This window comes from Arachis ipaensis, chromosome B3 (genome assembly GCF_059453495.1).
Source record: "Arachis ipaensis isolate K30076 ecotype BB chromosome B3, ASM5945349v1, whole genome shotgun sequence".
Classification (NCBI taxonomy): Eukaryota; Viridiplantae; Streptophyta; class Magnoliopsida; order Fabales; family Fabaceae; genus Arachis; species Arachis ipaensis.
The window spans coordinates 137,344,652-137,363,533 of record NC_142438.1 but is presented as its reverse complement, the minus strand read 5'-3'; the positions used below and the strand labels follow the sequence as shown (position 1 = coordinate 137,363,533).

The following is an 18,882-nucleotide window of genomic DNA, read 5'->3' as shown; positions in this document are numbered from 1 at the left end:
CCCTTTGTTCAGCCCAGTAGTAGTATAATTCCATGTAACTGTTTTATCTGATTCAGCATCGTTAGCCAAATCATAAAATCCCTTTAAATTAGTACTTCCCTTAATAGCAGAATCAGCAGTTGCCATTGAATTTTGAACGTGAAATAAATTGCAATAATTCCATTCATTCAAAATGTTTTTGGGAATTACCAATCTACCCTTGGCATCTTCTTCCTCCCTTGTCACCACCATTGCCATCTCAACCACCGGATCTCTGTTTATCACTGGCACTGTCACGTTCGAGCTGCTTGGCCCCAGAATTTCGCATGCTCTGGAGAGACAAGGTTTACTTACATCTTCAAGCTTGCAATGTGACTCATAGCTCTCATAACCAACCTCTTTAACTAGGACGTCGAATCCGCTAGTGCCAACTGTGATGTGAATCCATTTGTTGATTATGTCCATGATACAGGTATCAATTTGTACCCGTCCTACACTGAACGAGGTACATGATTCTGTGGCTTCGTCACACCCAACAACCTCTCCCCATTGATTTCCTATCGGCTTGAACGTCTTTGCTGACCACGGGTGCAAAGGAACTCCAAAACATTTTACCCATACCCTACGGGTTTCACTTCGTTCCTCTTCGTCCCATCTCCACACGCTATGGAAAAACTTCAACATATTGTTCAATTTGAACGTGTAGGCTTCTTCAGCACTTAGTATACTATCAAAAGTCAGGAGTGCTTTATACGCTCCGAGTTCTCGTACTTTCACCACTTGCGGCAAATTCTTTTCAATCATAGCCCTCAGCGACTTATAATCAATCGCCTTCGTCGTGCCACCTATTAGACTCCTTTGTAACCAAACCAGGTTCTCCTTTACCATAGGCACTTCCATCTTCTTCGTCCACCTGTTCCCGTGTGGGTCTTCTTCTCTTTTTTCCTCCCCCCTTAACTCCTTTCCATTTCTCCCTAGGACCCTCCGGCTATCCTTATGCAGCGGTTGAACCTTAACAGTGTTATGTACTTCATTCGTCTCCTTATGTCTCTGTACATTCTTTACTTCATTTGTACGTCGATAACGCGCTTCTCCTACTGAAACAACCTTGCCTCGTAGCTTCATTCTATCCATTTCTGCAATAGCTTTCAAAACTCCATCCTTTGTTGTATACCGGATGAACGCAAAAATGTATGCCCTTCCATTTTTCAATTTTCGTGATAAGTAGATATCATTTATGCGTCCCGTCCAATTGAACAACTGATATAGCTCCTTTTTTGATACGTCTTCAGGAAGGTGTTCTACAAAGATAGTAAACGACTCATTTTCCAAGCGATGATACTCTTCTCAATTCCAAACCCTAGGATCTCTATACAACAGCCTAGTGCTACCCCTCCCGGTGTTTCCCACCCCCTCTCTCTCTACCTCTCAATTCTCTCTGACAAGAAAGTAATTAGATTCTATACTCTTCTTCCTAGTCAAAGGTCTACGGACGGTGGTTAGTTTAATTTAGTTTGCTTTGTGAAAAGGTAATGCGTATGACGAAATTACAGGTTCCAAGTTTCTTAAACAAATTCCAAGCTGTTGTTTATATGAAAGTATCAGCACTGTCGTCCATATGTTAGAAGTAGCAAGCATATTTTCTTGACGAGCATTATTTGCATTGACAGAAAATACTAAAAAGAGCAAGATACTCAATTACAGTAACACTGAAACAGACTCCAAACACAATGTCACTGAAACAAGAAGAAACTCCAAGCACTACGAACGACACAAAGAATCACTGAGAAGGTGGACAACCTTCTGAAGTAAGTCCAGACACATTGATCCACACTTCATTCAGGCGCCCTGTGTTATGAGACGAACCATTGTACTGAGCAATGGTGTATGACCCCTTATCTTGTATAGTCCCTGAACTTCTTCCATCTTCGCGCCGTCTATTTACACTGTTTATAAGAGCTTCAATCTCTTTGTAAATGTTATCATCTGCGGCAAAACCACTGAAGGTCCTCACTGCAATGCATTGAGCCTTCCACTTCTCTACCTGCAACTTCAGCTCTTGATTTGGCAGTGGCGGTTTCCCCTGAAATCTAGCAGATACATACATCCTCACAACATAGTCATCCCCTGATGAAGGCATGCTGGTTAAGACCGGTGCAGTGAATGCAAGTTTTGATGAATTCAAATTGCCACCGTGAATGTATTCATACAACCTGCACGGCCGTTCTTTTGCATAAAAACTCTTTAAAAATAATTATGATACCATATCTAATTCAATACCCAGAGAATAATATAGCAATTTTTCTTCAAATGTAACAAACTTGCACAATAAAAATTTAGGCGTCTATAGATATCAAATATAATATAAAAGTGACTACCTAGAGTTCTGCTGTTGTGAGAATCATATCAAAATGCAAATGTGAAAAGTGCCGATAATATAGAGCAAAATTAAAAAATAACTCTTGTATTGTTTTATGATGCTTAAAATATATAGAGAGAAAGGAAACAAGACCTGTGGAATCCAGTTTTGGTGGAGTTGTCGAAGGAAGTTGGTGGAAGAACAAGAGCTGACATCCATGTGGATTCAGAGTAGAGTCTGATTTGGAAATCTGATTCAGACCTTATCACTGTGTATTTTGGTGTTTCAATTGCATGCACTGTTACTAAGTTGCCACACAAGCAACACATTACTATGGACAAGCAATGAAGCAAGCACATGATTATTTTCTTTTCCATGAGGTACTTCTTAACTTCTATATGACCCTTATTAGATTTTACTTGAACAATGATTTGCAACCTCGATTTTTATAGGCATAGAGCCAACTCAGACAATGATAATATTAAGTGGGTTTTTACGTCATTAACCACTTTATTTGTACGATGTCTGGCATGAAATGGTGCTTTTTATGATTCCTTGGTACTATATATATTGTATTCAATCTTATTATAATAAAGATGTTTCTGAAATCATAAAGATGTTATAATTTAATTTCGAATCATTTAGAAGTGCCACTTAAGCGAAAATCTTATGCTATATAGATTATAGAATATATGGCTAAAACTAGTTCTTTAAGTGATGATCGATGAAAGATATGAAACTATGAAAAATTAGCTTCTTTCCAAAGTATACAAAAGATGCCATGGCCCCAAATGATGTTATCATTGCCTAACCAAAGGATTTAGTATTTTAATTTTAACTTTTTATTTTATTTGATTTTATTGTGTGTGTCTGTGTGATTTCCAGACATTTTAAAAATCTATAAAAAAGAAAGAAAATGAATTACTTATTTATTAAGTAATATTTGAATTTTGAAATGTTTAAGCCAAGGATGAAGGTCCTATAATTCCTATTAACTTATTAAGAGAATAAATGATTTCTATTTATCTTTATGCTAGAACACAAGGATTATGATTGCGATTATGAATTTAGAATTATATAGTCATAGGAGATTTTATTCCTTCACATTCTGATTTTGTTGTCTCCCACTTCTTCTCCTTTAAATTAACACATCAACAAATGCTTTCCTAATTTAGCAGAATCAAAACCAAATTAGCAACTCCATTATCTATCACATACATATTATCGTACCAGCATATATACAAGGAACCATAAGTGGGGCAGTACCCTATGATAGACGTGTTTTGATTGATCTCAGTCCAAGCTTAATCATGGCTCATTATGAGTTTTCTGTATTATCCTCCCCATTACATGTCAATGATCCAATTAATGCTTTGGTATGTTTTAGGAGTTATTAATAACTTTAAATATATACACTATTATATTGTGCTTGGTATAGTGGATATCATGGTTCATTCCGTGTGTATCAAATAAGATATCTTACATATGTTGTTTACTTATATTATATACTTTTATCTTAAATACTGGTCGTGTGTGTCATCCTATCACAATGCTCAATTCTGCATTGGTGTTGGTGAGAAGAACAAGCCGTATTCCTTGACTTAGTAGGAAGGATTCTTTTGTACACATGTCATGTGTAAGCTCAAGCCAACTGACACATCATTGCATGCGTGGGACAAACATTTATACCATTATCTAAGATTGTTGGATTGATTGATACCACTAAGTACTAAGCAGTCTTTAAAATATGGGTTATTTGTACTTTGATTACTTGAAATTTTAAAATTATAAAACTCAATTTGAGATATGATAGCATAAGACATTGAGATAGAGAAGCAGTGTCCTACCTACTTATTTAGATGCACACTGCAGTTTAGATTTTCAGTCATACCATATCTCTGTTTTAGTGCTACTAAATATTTTTGTGTGCTCTCTATATTTATATATTTGTCTGAGCAATATATGCCAATACAATATAAAATAATCAATATCAACAAGTTATACCATTACTATTGGGGTAAATCACTAAAAGTTACTCAAATTATTTTGACACAAATTTTTTTTTTCTAATTTCGTTATCGACAAAAATATCTTCACATTATTTAAAAATATAATAAAAATATTCAAATAGAATATTTTTTTTTACAAGAAACGATTTTTGTATTTAATAAACCGCTTATGTATTTAATTCAGAATATATAAAAACATTTAGATAACTATTTAAAAAATATACATAAAAAATCGAATAAAAATTTGATTGTTAGATTTTTTATTTTTTAAAAGTATTATTGATTATTGACAAAAAAATCACAAAAAATATATACTTAATAAAAAATTATTAAATTTTAAGAATAAAAATATTTCATTTTTTTAATCTTGTTTGTAAAAAATCGCATCAAAATTTAAACTCTAAAACATATTTTGAGAATACATATTTAATATTAGATATTTTTATCTTGTATTTAAATAATTTGAGAATATTTTTTTCGATAATAAAATTTAGTCGTTGTCAAAATATTTCGAATGTATTTTTTGTAATTTTTCTTTATTATTATTATTGCTCTAAACTGTTTTCTTTTGTTTTTTTGGTTTATAAAGACCGCTATCTAAGTTGTTGGGCTTCACCCTGTCATGGACAATATATGAATGAACTTAATATTATTTCATATGATGTTGAAGCCTGTGTTTTTTTTGTCAGAAATGTGTAGTAGCTTGTTAATCAATAAACGTTACATCAGGCTTAATGACCCACATTCAAAAACTAACAGAAAACTAAAAACACAAACGAGGCCAAGTGAGTGACTAATAAATGACTAAGTTCTTTGTAAATTGTAATGGGCCTCAGTAACAAATTATTAATCTGTCGTAGTAGACTTTTATTCTAAAAATGATGTAAGTATATTAGAGAAAAACTTATTTTATTTTTTGGTTCATTTGAAATAGGTGACATTTATATATAATTGTCTTTATGTAAATTTAAAATTAAAAGTCGTTATATAATATGTTAAATTATCTAACGATTTTTAATTAGTAATTTTAGATGAAGATAACTACACATGGCATTTCATTATTTTTTTTTCAAATAAATGAACTGTATTGAAAATATATGGTCCATATAAAGTTAAGTTTTGTAAGTTAGCATGCATGTTTTGCAGCTAGGTTTCTCCTTGGGGTAGTTTTATTATGTGACATCTCATCCATGCACACATGTTTAAAAGCACATGATTAACCATCATTTTGTGTCCCCCAAACATGCAACATTATTAATTCCCATTCCAACTATATGGTTGGCAAACATGAATCATGGCCATGTTACATGTATTAATTAGTAGTATTAGAGGGATGAATATATAATGCCCCCCAAGAGTTATTGCTAGCATGCAGCACATCATAAGTGAAGCAAATGGGAAAGAGAAACATTCTTGTCTTAGTAACAATAATCCCACACTCCTAAATCATAGTCTTTAGTTTTCATCACACACTCTGTTGGGACCTAATTAGATGCTTCCCAATATCTTTCAATCACTTTGTCTCTCCGTAGCAAAAACCGTTTAGATGGTATAAATTAATTAAAATTATAAATCACCTTGTTAAATCCAAAGAAAGTTTATTAAAACTGAGTTGAATTTTGTACATAGTTTTTTTTTACCTATTGCAAACTTCGTATGCCAAAAAGCTAAGAGAACCAACAATTTCCTAAGTTAAGTCGTATTGTAATTGTATATTTAATTAGGAATTAGCATTAAGCCCCACAAACTCCTATGTAAAGGGATAATTACGATTTTAGTCCTTAAAGTATAGGTCAAAAATATTTTTGTCATCAACTTTTTTTTTACATACAAAATCGTCCCTAAAGTTTAATTTGGTTTTAAAATCATTCTTACTTTAGAGACCAAAATCGTACAGGGTGATGGCGGAAGCGGAGGCAGAGGTAGACCGCGGATACCTTCTTCTTCCCTTGCCCCTTCTTCTTCTTCCCTTTTTTTTCGCAAGAGTAGAATCACTCTCTTTTTCTTTTTCTTTTTATTTCACAATTTTTTTTATTATGAATAATTTGGTCTAAAATTTTAATATTTAAGTAAAAATGACAATTTTAAATCTTAGGAACGATTTTGTATGGAAAAAAAAAATTAAAGACAAAAATTTTTTTTAACCTATACCTTGAAAACCAAAATCGTAGTTAACCCTTATACAAAATCATTGCTTACCTAATCACTATTCCATTCTTGCAAGCCTTAGACATACATGATGTTTCTTTTGGGAATTTGAATATTATACTATGCACGCACAAAGAGAAATAGGTTTGAATCGATTGAATGAACCTTATTATTCGGAAACTAATTCATGTAATTAGGAAGGCATCATCTTCTATATGTCGTTTCATCATCATTCAAACCCAAGCATCTACCATTCTTTCTCATGATTCTATTATTCTCTTCTTTTAAAATAATGGCCACTTTACTAATATTCCACCTTTTTAAAGAGATAAAATTCTAAAGTTAGGTGCCTTCATAAATCATAATATATATGCTATCCCAGCATCATGGAATTTAATACGCTATGAAAGGTAGATAGGGTACATGGAATAATATAATGTATTTCTATGACTATGATCTTCTATCCCTAGCATCATTTTCATTATTTGAGATAGCTTAAATTAGCGTGTTAATTAGCTTAGGATACGGATGAAAATTGCTGTTTCTTAGCCGAAAATATTTGGTAACTAAAAAAAACTTAATAAAAAACTGTCAGAATTTACCTTATTTAACATTTATTGATTCTATCAACAATTAATGAATACTAAATAAAATAAGTTCTCACAGTTTTCTTTTGTCTCTCTGACATTACTGTTTTTCGGCCATCATTATAAATTTATAACTACTCTATGGAATTAATTATATTGCTATATAATGAATTGGAAATAGTAACAATCTTGACGGCTAAGTAAAGGATTGAAGAAATATTGTAATTGAATCATGTCTACCTTTTACAAAATCTTGTTCTCTTAACCTAATAATATTATGCATCCTAAATTAAGACATTTTCCACTTTTTTAAGTGGGATCGCATGTAATTATGGAGAGGAATGTGGTAAGTTCTTTTGACTTTGAATTGAAGCCCCACAAGGTGACCAAAGGAAGCAATAAGAACTTTTAATTAACCTCTTTGCCTTGTATATATAACTGGTAAGACATGGATTCATCACTTTTCTAATAAATCCAAGAGAAGAAGTCAAGGAATTACACCCATGTCATGATAGCAAACTGCTCAATTTCTTATAAGATGGGTTCATACATATATGTAAAGAATTGTATAAAAAACAACATCAGAAAGTCAAACAAAATGTGATAGACAAGGAAGAAATTGATGCTTAATTAAATTGAGTTATAATAATTGAAAGAACTCGTTTTATTTTTTGACAAGTATTTACTCTTAATGTTTATACAAAGCTTACCATTTTGACTTGTAATGTTTATAATGTGTGCAGTCTCTTAAATTAGTTTAATTCAATTTTGAAAATTTATGAAAAATTGAAGTAAAATTACACTACTTACTAAATAATTATATCTTTCAATCTAGTGATAAATATTTCGCTCTTAAGATGAAGATACATTCTCAATCTGATCTCTTAATATATTTGTTTTTAGTTACTTACTTACACCTTAATTATATTAATTATCGTTAAGTCAATATCTTAACTAATAATAAATTTGAGTATTGAATACAATATTAATATGGTCGGTAATGTTAGAAGACAATAAAATATCAGCCCAATCTCTTTTATAGAATTTTTTATTTTTTAAATTAATAAATATTAAATAAAATAAATTTAAACTGTTTAGACTAATTTTTTATTGTCTTTCAAATATATTGATCATTAATTTATTTTTAGTCTTTATGACCATTTTCCAGAGTTTCGAACTCTATTATAGAATTCTGCCTAATTTAACATTTGTATGATTTTTTTTTAAGAAAGATACTTTTATTTTTAAAAAGTATAAATATTTTACTTTATATTTGATAAATAAAAAGAATAATATGCTTTTTTTTTGTTTTTAATAAGTAAAAAGATATCTTTAAAACTAATATCAAAATTAAAAAATTTAATATAATTCTACATATTAATCAATGTGTATATTCATTTTTATTTTTTGTGCCTGTTAAAATTATTTAAATTTTAAAAATAATTTTACCGAACACAATTATATTATACTTTGTGCTTATCAATAATTACTTTTATTTTAATTTATCAAGTATAGCTATTGCAATTTTTAGAAAACCAACTTTAAGAAGCAATCTTTGAAAAATAAAGAGTATTTTCAAGTTGGATCTTTATTAACTATTACAAATCCGAGTCAATGGTACAATTTTCTACATTCTGTGCCTATTTTATATTTGAACACACGTTATATGACAGATTTTCTTATAGTCCAGACTCCATTAAGAGAAAACAAGTTCCGTATTCCATGGAACAAATTATACTCTACAAAATTCTGAGAATTTTCCATTTTCGGAATTTTCCAATTATTTATTATTATAAATATATAGACCTTCAAAATCCACTTGGCACCCAAAGCGTGTAAAGTATAGTGTTCTTATTTACATACTAGACCCTCCTCTCTTTCACTTCTTTTACATATAAAACTAAGATGATTTCATTTCTAATGATTACATACAACCCCATTTGCGTATTTTGATATATATGAGAGAGAAGAGAGTAGAAGAAGCTAAGGAACATTGTTCTGAGTGAGTTCCCAAGGCATTGAAAATGGTGAAAGATTATTAATTTATTGTGTTGGATGGTTATGGAAAAAAAAAATCAAGATAAAAGCAAGCTAGTCTTGTTTTTGTTTATGGAACTACAAGAACGAAGAATGATATAAGTGTGAAAAGAAGCTGTTTCATCATCTTCTTCTTCTTCTTCTATTCAAGCATGTCAAGAACAATCCTAGTACCTTTTCTTCTTCTTCTTCTTATGGTTTGTCATGTGGCATGTTCTTTTGAAAATCAAACCTTTAGGCCATTGGAGGAGCTACGCAAGTTGAGAACCATAAGAAACCATCTTCAGCAAATCAACAAACCAAGTGTTAAAACAATTCAGGTACATACCAAATTATTAAATGCATTATTAGGCCAAGGCTATATATGATTCTGAATTCATTATTTGCAGAGTCCTGATGGTGATATCATAGATTGTGTTGTGTCTCATAGGCAACCAGCTTTTGATCATCCTCTATTGAGAGGCCAGAAACCGTTGGTAATTAATTAATTCAATTATTTAATTAAGGTTAATATATCTTATTAGAATCAATAACATTTTTAATTGGGATTAGTGCAGGATCCACCAGAAAGGCCAAAGGGACATAAGAGTAAGAGTGAAAAAATGAGTGAGAATTTTCAAGTGTGGAGCTTCTCTGGGGAATCATGTCCAGAAGGAACAATTCCAATCAGAAGAACAACAGAAAATGACTTATTAAGAGCTTCCTCTGTTACCACCTTTGGAAGAAAATTAATCACTTCTTTTAGAAGGGATACAACTGGTGATGGACATGAGGTAATTAATCATCATTAAATGCATTTAAACTATAATTAAATTAAAGCAGCATTTATATTAAAAATATTACAAGTAAGAGTAACTTCTGTTTCTTCACATATATATAAATAAAGAGAAAAAAAAAAGGATACTGACAACAAAAGCATAACTTGTGTGTCTTTTTTTTTTTTTTTACTATTTTCTTTTTCTTCTTTGTTTCTTTTGATAGTGAAACATCACCCTTTTCCTATTTATAGCGATCACAGAATTCCATGGTTCCTCAGGTTTGTTTCACCCTGCAGCTCCGAACTCCAAAGCAATAAGAGGCTCTTATTATTGGAAGAGTTTCAAGTGTACCGGAAATATCGGTGTTCCAATTGTTTTAACTGTTGATCTGAATTATAAAAAATATATGTAATATATATTAATTAAAATCAATAGTTAAAACAACTGAAACATCAATGTTGCCGATACAGTTGAAATTTTTCCTTTATTATTTATTCTGTGTCTCCAACTTGGTTCCTTAGCTTTATCACACTCCTATACAACTACATTTCTAATTTCTTAACTTTTACAAAATCCTAACCTTGTGAGATATAATAAACTTATTTTATATTGTTATATTTAATTAAGTAATTATATTTAGTAATAATAAACAAATATTTGTGTATGTAAATTGATGAAATTAATAATAAATTCAGCTTATTAATTATGGATTACTGATGAAAATGAAGTTATTATAAATAAAAATATGTAGTTAATAATATTTCACATACATACACAGCATGCAGTAGGGTATGTGAGTGGAGATCAATATTATGGAGCAAAAGCAAGCATAAATGTGTGGGCACCTCTTGTAGAAAACCAATATGAATTCAGCTTATCTCAAATTTGGGTCATTTCTGGTTCTTTTGGGGATGATCTTAACACCATTGAAGCCGGTTGGCAGGCATGCACTCTTCAATTTCTTCAATACAATTAGTTACTTTATTATGCTATGTTTTTGTTTATAATATTCAAAAGTTAAGTATACTTATTATTTCTTAAAATGCATGCTTCCTCTATATATATTTGGTTAGTACTCACAAGGTAAGGTAGCTAGCATATGCAACTACTATACACCTACCTCTCATTTTCATTCATGTGTTGAATTTTGTAACTTATTCTATTATGTTAATTTCAAGTAAACTTCATGCAGGTCAGCCCTGAGCTCTATGGGGACAGCTTTCCAAGATTCTTTACTTATTGGACGGTATGTATATATGTAATGATTAAGTTAATTGAAGCAATAATCACATATTAAATGGGGTGTGAAACTACATATACCATGTGCTATATATACTTTTGTATTCTTCTATTATATATATATATATATATATATATTTGAAACCAACTTGGGTTGGGTTGGTTGAGTGATCATTAGTCCTTGTTCTATCGGATTAAAAAATACAGTAAATAACTAAAAAATCGGTTTTGTTAGATAGACAATGACTTTTGTAAATAATGTGAATAATAGGCTTTAGAATTGACCCAATAAAGTAAAAAAATACTCTATCTTCAAATTATCTCATAAACCTTAACATTAGGATAATCATCTGTATACCTAATAAATTGAACATCCAACAATTGTTAACTGTGCATGAGTAAATCGAATCAAAAGAAATAATATTCCAATTAAAAATAATAAACATGATCATCTACATACCTTTGAACATTTGATATTTTCATTGTTTACATTATTTAGTATTCTCATTGTCTACCTATACTTTTTCTTAAAACATATATTTGCTTAAAGTGTAAGATAGATAGGAAAAGTGAGAATAATAATGATTCATATTTGTATTTATTGTTGTTGTTTCATATATATCTCTTTCTACAGACTGATGCATACCAGGCAACCGGGTGTTACAATTTGCTTTGCTCTGGCTTTGTTCAAGTTAACAATAAAATTGCAATTGGGGCAGCAATCTCTCCAACTTCTTCATATAACGGTGGACAATTTGATATTAGTTTACTCATTTGGAAGGTAATTAGATTAACTTCTCCTGGTTAATTACCGAATTTTTTTACCTTAGGAAAACAATAATACATTTTTTTAATGAAACGGCAGGGGTTAAAGTTTAAAATGAAGTAATACAGTAATTATATATATATATATATATAAACTTTTATACTATTTTGTGCAAATTAATAGTTACTATAAAATGATCATAGTTTTAATAAGGCTTGGCTTATTCTTGTTCTTGGTTTACAGTATAGTCCTTTTGTGAGAGAATGAGTGCGGTAAAACAAGATCAGATTATGGGTCCAACCCATCTAAAGGATAAAAGAGATTTTGTTTTAATAATGAGACATGTCAGAACAAGACTGATGAATGCATACCATTGGATTTGAATACTTTATTTTTTTCAACTTCAACAAAATATGCAAATTCTATTGGCAAATCAGCCAAACTGAAAAGCATGGTCTATTATGAAAATCTCGCAATGTGTATTTAAAATTTGTTACATAACATTAGAAGCAAAGGCAGCATGATTAATATAAACTTTCACTTGATAAATAGTTAAATATTTAAAGAAAATAGAAAAAATAAAGGAATAAATTGTAGTGCATAAATTATTCTATGCACCACTTTACTCTCTTTATTACTACTTTGGAACATTTCATGAAATCGCTCGGTGAATTCGAATAATGTCCTGCAAACTCTTATGATTTTTTGTTTACTTCTTTGAAAGATTCTCCTTCTTTTTCAAATTAAAGAGCTTATACTTCTGAGCTCCTCACCCTTTTTGCTTCTCCCTCAATCCTCATCTATTATTATTTTAACAAAAAATTCCAATATTTTGGATATTTCATTCACCACCTTTAGTTTCTTGATATCTTTTTGACCCATTTCACTTCTTCTCATGCTAGCTAACATGTGCCACTTAATCATTATGTCTTCGATTTGAGTAGCTTTGCTTTGCCACAAAAACAAATAAAGTGTGCCGTTGAAGAGGAGTTGTTTTTTTTTTAATTATATATTATTTTCTTAGTAAACAAAACTACTATTTTTATTTACTACTTAAATGATTACCTTTAAAAATAAATAAATATGATTAAATGACAATATAGTAGTTAATAGTTAGAGCATGTGCTAGTTTCAAGTTCAATTTTATTTTGGGTCATACGAGATGACACAAATTGACTATTTGTTATAAATAGTGATTTGAAATTAAAAATAAAATTTGTCCATCTTAATTCAATTAGAATTTTATATTATTTTTAATTATTTCGTCAACATAATTATACAAACGGCAAATTTTATTGATTTTTCATTAAGGTGATATCGATTTTATTTCATCAATTAATTCTAATGCAGATTTTAATTCTAAATCAATTCATTTATTGAAAGTATCAAAAGTGATACTCTAAAAATCCTCCTTTGGAGATGTTCTTAGTGTATCAAAGTTAAATTTTTATTTATTTATTTGTTTATTTAAAAATTTGATTATGACAGGATCCAAAGCATGGGAATTGGTGGCTTGAATTTGGGTCAGGGGTGTTAGTAGGGTACTGGCCATCATTCTTGTTCTCACACTTAGGGGACCATGCAAGCATGGTTCAATTTGGGGGTGAAGTTGTAAATTCAAGGTCTTCAGGGTCTCACACAAGCACCCAAATGGGAAGTGGACATTTTGCTGAGGAGGGGTTTGCAAAAGCTTCATACTTTAGGAATTTGCAAGTTGTGGATTGGGATAACAATTTGATTCCATTGAACAATCTAAAGGTTTTAGCAGATCACCCAAATTGCTATGATATACAAGGAGGCATTAATAATGTTTGGGGGAATTACTTTTACTATGGTGGTCCTGGAAGAAACATCAAGTGTCCCTAAGGGAATTAATTAATTAATTAATTAATTAATCATATAGAAGAATTATATATAGATATTAGATAGAGGTGAATCTTTTCTTCTTTTCCTTTTAATTTCTTTTTTTTTTTCAATTTTGGGATAGTACCCATTTTCCTCTCAAGTTCTTTTAGTTAGTGATCTTGGGTAATTTATTTTTATATGTTTAAATTAAAGTTCTAAATTGTTGATTCCTTTCTTTTCTTTTCTTTTTTTACTAACAGGTCATCCATTGATCACATATTGCTTTCTGGAAATTTTTGTAAATCTTGGAAGGAAAAAGAGTAAATATACTATATGATTCTTGGTATCCCTCCCAAAAATATTGGACTATTTAATTTTTCATATATGCTTTAATTTCCTCATTTCCTCTATTATTGTTCTTCATTGATCAGTTTTGAATTAAAAAAAAAAAGAATGCCAGATGAAAATAAAGTTTTAACATTTAATTAATTAATTAGTCTTTTTATATTCTTAAATGAGAGACAATACAAGACAAAACTTACATGGAAAAATAGAGTTAAAGTTTTAATTCTTGTAAATCATATATATGTTTTTCGTTCATGAATTGATTGAAGAGTTGTAACTTGTAAGTGACCACATATGCAGCAGCATGCGTTGCAATTCCGATCTTTATCATGATTGTCAAACGTCCACAATCCTTAAAGTACTCAAATTTATACATGCACCATTCAGCAAAATCATAGCTTTTTTTTTTTTTTTGGTGATTAAATCATAGCTTTTAATAATAACAAGTATGCACACATTGTGTCCAACTTGATAGTATTTACCTGCATTGATTACCCAGCTATCTTTTCCTTAAAGACTACGTTACTGCCAGCCATCATTTAAGCAATTAATGTATTATGTATATCCCGTTAATTGCAATATGTCTGTAGTGTACTTATAAATTAATGTATAGCATATATGAACGTATAATGAATATAATAATAAAAGGTAATGTTAGGAAGACAAAAAAAACACACCAGAATTTTTTTTATATAGTATTTGTTAATTGTTATATAACAAGTAATGAATGCTAAATAAGTATAACAATTATTGAATCTTTATTAAGACAAGTTCGGGCGATTTCTGGCTAATTCTTTTTTGTTATCAAACATTTTCGATAAATAAATAAGGTGAAGGGAGAATTGACTTTGAAGGCAATTATAATTTGTGACAGATGAATGTGGCGCTGCTCATTTAGGCTTTCGCATTCAGATTCAGTGAGTGATATACATATGTATCTCTCACTTGGACCACAAGCCAATGCATAGGAAAGGGGTTTAGTACTGAAAAAATATCAAGTGTTTCTTCTGTCTGAAGAACAGAGGCATATATACACAACATTATTATATTTTGGTTTTATGCTTTTTCTTTAATGTGATTTAATTTACTTTATTGTTTTTTTTTTTTAAATGCAGAACTATGTTTAGAACTTAGGATCACACACCTGGATGCTGTTTCTCGTTTGTCTCATGTATCGTTTGGCTTTAATCTTACCCAAAAAAAAAAAACAGAGTCTCCGTTTTTTAACCAGAAGTGTCTATATAATGTAATTCATTAGATTTAAAAATTTGAAATTGATTTTAGGGTTATAAAAGTTGAAGGTTTTTTGGGCAAGCAGATTGTTGTATATAACTATGTTCATGTACTAATGGCGAAAGTTGATAATACCTGTTAGCATAAACTATGAGTTCGACTGTGAGTATTGTAAGTAATTAACAAAAGGGTTAAAAATTGAATAATAGCTCAAATGACATAGTCTCTCCATACTCAATTAAGAGGCTGCGGGTTCGAATCTCATATCTTTGGTAAAAAAAAAAAAAAAAAAAAAGTGGGTTAAAAATTGAATACTCCTCATCGTAGTGAAATCTTGATGGTGGAAAATAACAGTGGAGAGGCTGAAGTAAAGATATCACAATTAACATATGTTTAAAAACCAATCTTATCCTAATGGATAAAACTGTCACAAAGTAGGGTATGTTATTTGATTCTCAAGATGTAGTAAGAACATGGGTTCTTGTCCTTGAAGAGCAAGTAATAGAAAAAAACGTGGGTAAACTTCGGTAACTATCAAAAAATGCTTTTTCAGCTCAAGAATTTGTTTTTCTAGAAATAAGAGCAGCAGCAAATAGTTTAAGGGAGACTTCCACTAAACACCACAAATCACACTAAAGCAAATAGTTTCCAGCTTGGTCTTTTTTCAATTTATTGTTGTTTCCAGCTCTGTTATTCATTTCCTCTTTTATAGCATTTTGTTATTTCTTTATTTTAATTCCACGTTTAAGATTGTTTAATTAAATTTTGGCCATCAATTCATGTTAAATTTCTGTTTATATCAATTTATTGCCAATAATACAAGAATTTCATGTTCCACTACTTGCAAAGTTAATTTCAACATTAAAGTCGATAAATCCCGGGTCGAACTCATTTTTTTAGAGTCAAATCTGCTTTCCGAATTAACATCTTAGATACAAGCTTGATCGGCACTTGTGTCGAAGTCGAACAAAAATCAAGCAAAACAATACCCAAACACAAATGTTTGATCGTTGCCAAACCGTAGTTCCCTTCGGGAATAATGTTTGGTACCAAATAGCATTACCGAATCCAAAATCCATCTAATCCATTTCCCATATTCAATGGTCGAAAAAATGTGTCACTTCAAAAGGTTTGAATTTAATTGACATACCAGATATTATTACCAAAGCCAAAATGTGTGCAACGTTCAGGGCTTCATTGATTTTACAGCAATCAAAACTTGAAGGATGAGACTATCACTATTCACTCCACTGAGATAGCCTCAAGCAACTTCTTGGTTTCTTCACTCACATCCACTTTCTCCATCTTCAATCGTCGTCGCAGAGCAGCACTGGTCCTACCAGCAGCTGCATAAGTTCTAATCAAGGATTCAAACACCTCTGCACCAAGAGATTCCACAGATTTCTTCAAGATCTCTACAAATTCTTCTGCACCATCAACATTTTTCTCTTGCTCAAAATGCTTCATCATAACACTAATGGTCTCTGATGATGGAACCCACTTCTCGCCATTTCCTCTACCAATTGATACTGCATTGTCTAGACAATCCACAGCCAACTTAAATTCTCCTTTTCGAAGATGGTAATCAAGAAAGATCTCCCAGGTCTTAGCATTAGGCTTGGCACCCCTCCTTCGAGCACGTTCCTTGATCTCTTTGGCCTTCTCCAGCATATCTAGTTTTGTGTATGCTCCAATCAGAGCATTTGCAATTCGGATATCAAACTTAGGACATCCAGATTCCCACTCCCGGAAACATTTTTCTGCTCCGGGAAGATCTTTCAAATTAACCAGCACTTGAATCATGTTCAGATAACTTATGTTTGCGGTTTTAGGAAATGCCAGCCTAAGAGAACGCCAAACCTTGTAAACCTCTAATAAGTTACCTGTTCTCCCGTACAATGTGATTAGAAACTGGTATGCAGAGAGATCTTTGCGAGCATTTCTCTTTTCCAATTCTTTGAGTGCTACTTCTGCCTTCTCAAACAAGCTAGCATCGACATAGATTGATGCTAAGTTGCTATATGTCGTCCAATCTCCAGTGACTTGATCATCCCTCTTCATCTCATCCATAACCCTTTCAACACCAGAAATATCATTAACAGCAGCAAGAGCTCTCATCCAGACATTATACGAGTATGTGTCCAGCATTATACTGCTAGCTTTCATTTCTTCTATGATGGAGGGAATCTTCTCTGACCGCTCTACTTTAGTATACAGAGTCATAAGGCTATTGTAAGACATGGAACTTAAAGGAAGCTTGAGAATCTTCATCTTTTCCATCAGACCTTCTGCTTTTTCAGTCATCAATTCCTTACAGTAACAGTTGAGAAGGGCTCCATAACATAGATGATTTTTTGCTGTTTCAGGGAGATTAACAAAATAATTCTCAGCAGCAGCAATGCCTTGAGCTTTAGCAAGCAAATCAAGATGTATAGCATGGTCACTGACTGTCTTGTTCATATTCCTCTTAGCCATGGTTTTTGAGAGCTGTAACATTGGAGAAAAAGACACATTTTTCCATAAATAATTTAAGTAAAAGAAGCTACAGTCTGCCAACTATGATTTCTAGATTTAATTCTAGCTTAGTGTCACACTGGACCAGCAGCATACATACCCAGCAACAACATAACATAAAATTCAACACCTAATTACTCAATTTGATACGGAAACAGCAAACCAAACCTTTTTCCATTAAGACTAGGCAGGGTCAGTCATTGGATTTTGTGATGCCATAGTGTTCTTTCATAAATTATATTCATATTCAAATCATTTCCATCCAAACCTCTTATAGTATAAATCTAGCTACTGAACCACCACTACCCTTATCTGATTCAGTCTCCTTACTAGGGCCTACATAATCTCAAATTCCTTCAGGTTATGAACGAAAACCACTCCTCTGCATATATGATTTTGTATTATCACTAGTTCACTGCCACTCTTTTGATGAAGTGTTCCACAACCAACAAAACTAGGTTTGATGCATCCACATTCATAAATCACATAAATCCATAGCTTCTAAACAATCACATCAACATCAGCACTATAATCTCTCAGAAATAAAACTCAAACTAACACTAGATCAAAACACAGTTAAGATTATATCAATTTGACCACTATATCATGTTCTCTTTCTAAAAATTACGAATTCAAAAATGACGTAGAAATTGTTAACTTACAAGTAACCAATAAAATTTAATACAAAAAACAAGAAAACCTTGAGAGCAGGGGAATAGAGATGGCGTTGGCGAAGCTTCTTGAGTGTGTCGCCGACCTCCCATTTGTAAACGCGCTTTCCGCTCTTGAAGAATTGGTTCAGCTGCTGCCGCACGTTGAGTTCAGCGGAACCTTCCCTGAAGAGCTTCAAGTAAAGCGCTTCGTCCAAGTACTTCTTCGAACGCTTCACAACGCTCTTGGTGCGCCCGTAACGCTGCATCACCGACATTCTCGAATTGACGTTGCTGCTCCTGCTTCTGATCTTCACATTCCAAGGAAGGAAGGAAGCAAACCCCAAAACCCTAGTTCTTCGGAGGAGAGAGAGGGATCTGCTCAGGCTAAACAATTGGGCTCACGTAAAGTT

General features: G+C 31.6%; 3 protein-coding genes across 4 annotated transcripts; 1 reads left to right on the top strand and 2 right to left on the bottom strand.

Annotated features, from left to right (window-relative positions):
* Positions 1 to 1,630: 1,630 nt before the first annotated feature.
* LOC107631348 (uncharacterized) lies at positions 1,631 to 2,758 on the bottom strand. Its single transcript, XM_016334776.3, has 2 exons — positions 2,492 to 2,758; positions 1,631 to 2,192 (listed from the first exon to the last, which is right to left on the bottom strand). The coding sequence occupies exons 1-2, from the start codon at positions 2,713 to 2,715 to the stop codon at positions 1,760 to 1,762; spliced, it is 657 nt and encodes a 218-aa protein (XP_016190262.1). The 5' UTR covers positions 2,716 to 2,758; the 3' UTR covers positions 1,631 to 1,759.
* Positions 2,759 to 8,763: 6,005 nt separating this feature from the next.
* LOC107631349 (protein neprosin-like) lies at positions 8,764 to 14,087 on the top strand. Of its 2 annotated transcripts, XR_015907546.1 has the most exons (8): positions 9,009 to 9,439; positions 9,509 to 9,595; positions 9,677 to 9,892; positions 10,656 to 10,820; positions 11,070 to 11,123; positions 11,751 to 11,897; positions 13,371 to 13,813; positions 13,988 to 14,087. XR_015907546.1 is itself a non-coding variant. In XM_021119628.2 (7 exons), the coding sequence occupies exons 1-7, from the start codon at positions 9,272 to 9,274 to the stop codon at positions 13,746 to 13,748; spliced, it is 1,215 nt and encodes a 404-aa protein (XP_020975287.1). In that variant the 5' UTR covers positions 8,764 to 9,271; the 3' UTR covers positions 13,749 to 14,087. The 2 variants fall into 2 exon arrangements, 1 of the variants encoding a protein (XP_020975287.1); XM_021119628.2 differs by having other exon boundaries at positions 8,764 to 9,439; positions 13,371 to 14,087.
* A 2,220-nt stretch (positions 14,088 to 16,307) lies between these two features.
* On the bottom strand, positions 16,308 to 18,882 carry LOC107631350 (Tetratricopeptide repeat (TPR)-like superfamily protein). Its single transcript, XM_016334778.3, has 2 exons — positions 18,520 to 18,882; positions 16,308 to 17,792 (listed from the first exon to the last, which is right to left on the bottom strand). Exons 1-2 carry the CDS (start codon positions 18,745 to 18,747, stop codon positions 16,548 to 16,550), a joined length of 1,473 nt encoding a protein of 490 aa, XP_016190264.1. The 5' UTR covers positions 18,748 to 18,882; the 3' UTR covers positions 16,308 to 16,547.

Bases quoted from the DNA above. Each gene is read 5' to 3' on its own strand.
- LOC107631348 (XM_016334776.3), bottom strand. From the start codon at position 2,715: ATGGAAAAGAAAATAATCATGTGCTTGCTTCATTGCTTGTCCATAGTA. The intron at 2,193-2,491 runs GTCTTGTTTCCT...ACGGCCGTGCAG, and splicing joins ACCAAAACTGGATTCCACAG to GTTGTATGAATACATTCACG.
- LOC107631349 (XM_021119628.2), top strand. From the start codon at position 9,272: ATGTCAAGAACAATCCTAGTACCTTTTCTTCTTCTTCTTCTTATGGTT. The intron at 9,440-9,508 runs GTACATACCAAA...CATTATTTGCAG, and splicing joins CAAGTGTTAAAACAATTCAG to AGTCCTGATGGTGATATCAT. The intron at 11,898-13,370 runs GTAATTAGATTA...TGATTATGACAG, and splicing joins TTAGTTTACTCATTTGGAAG to GATCCAAAGCATGGGAATTG.
- LOC107631350 (XM_016334778.3), bottom strand. From the start codon at position 18,747: ATGTCGGTGATGCAGCGTTACGGGCGCACCAAGAGCGTTGTGAAGCGT. The intron at 17,793-18,519 runs GTTTTCTTGTTT...CCAATGTTACAG, and splicing joins TCTATTCCCCTGCTCTCAAG to CTCTCAAAAACCATGGCTAA.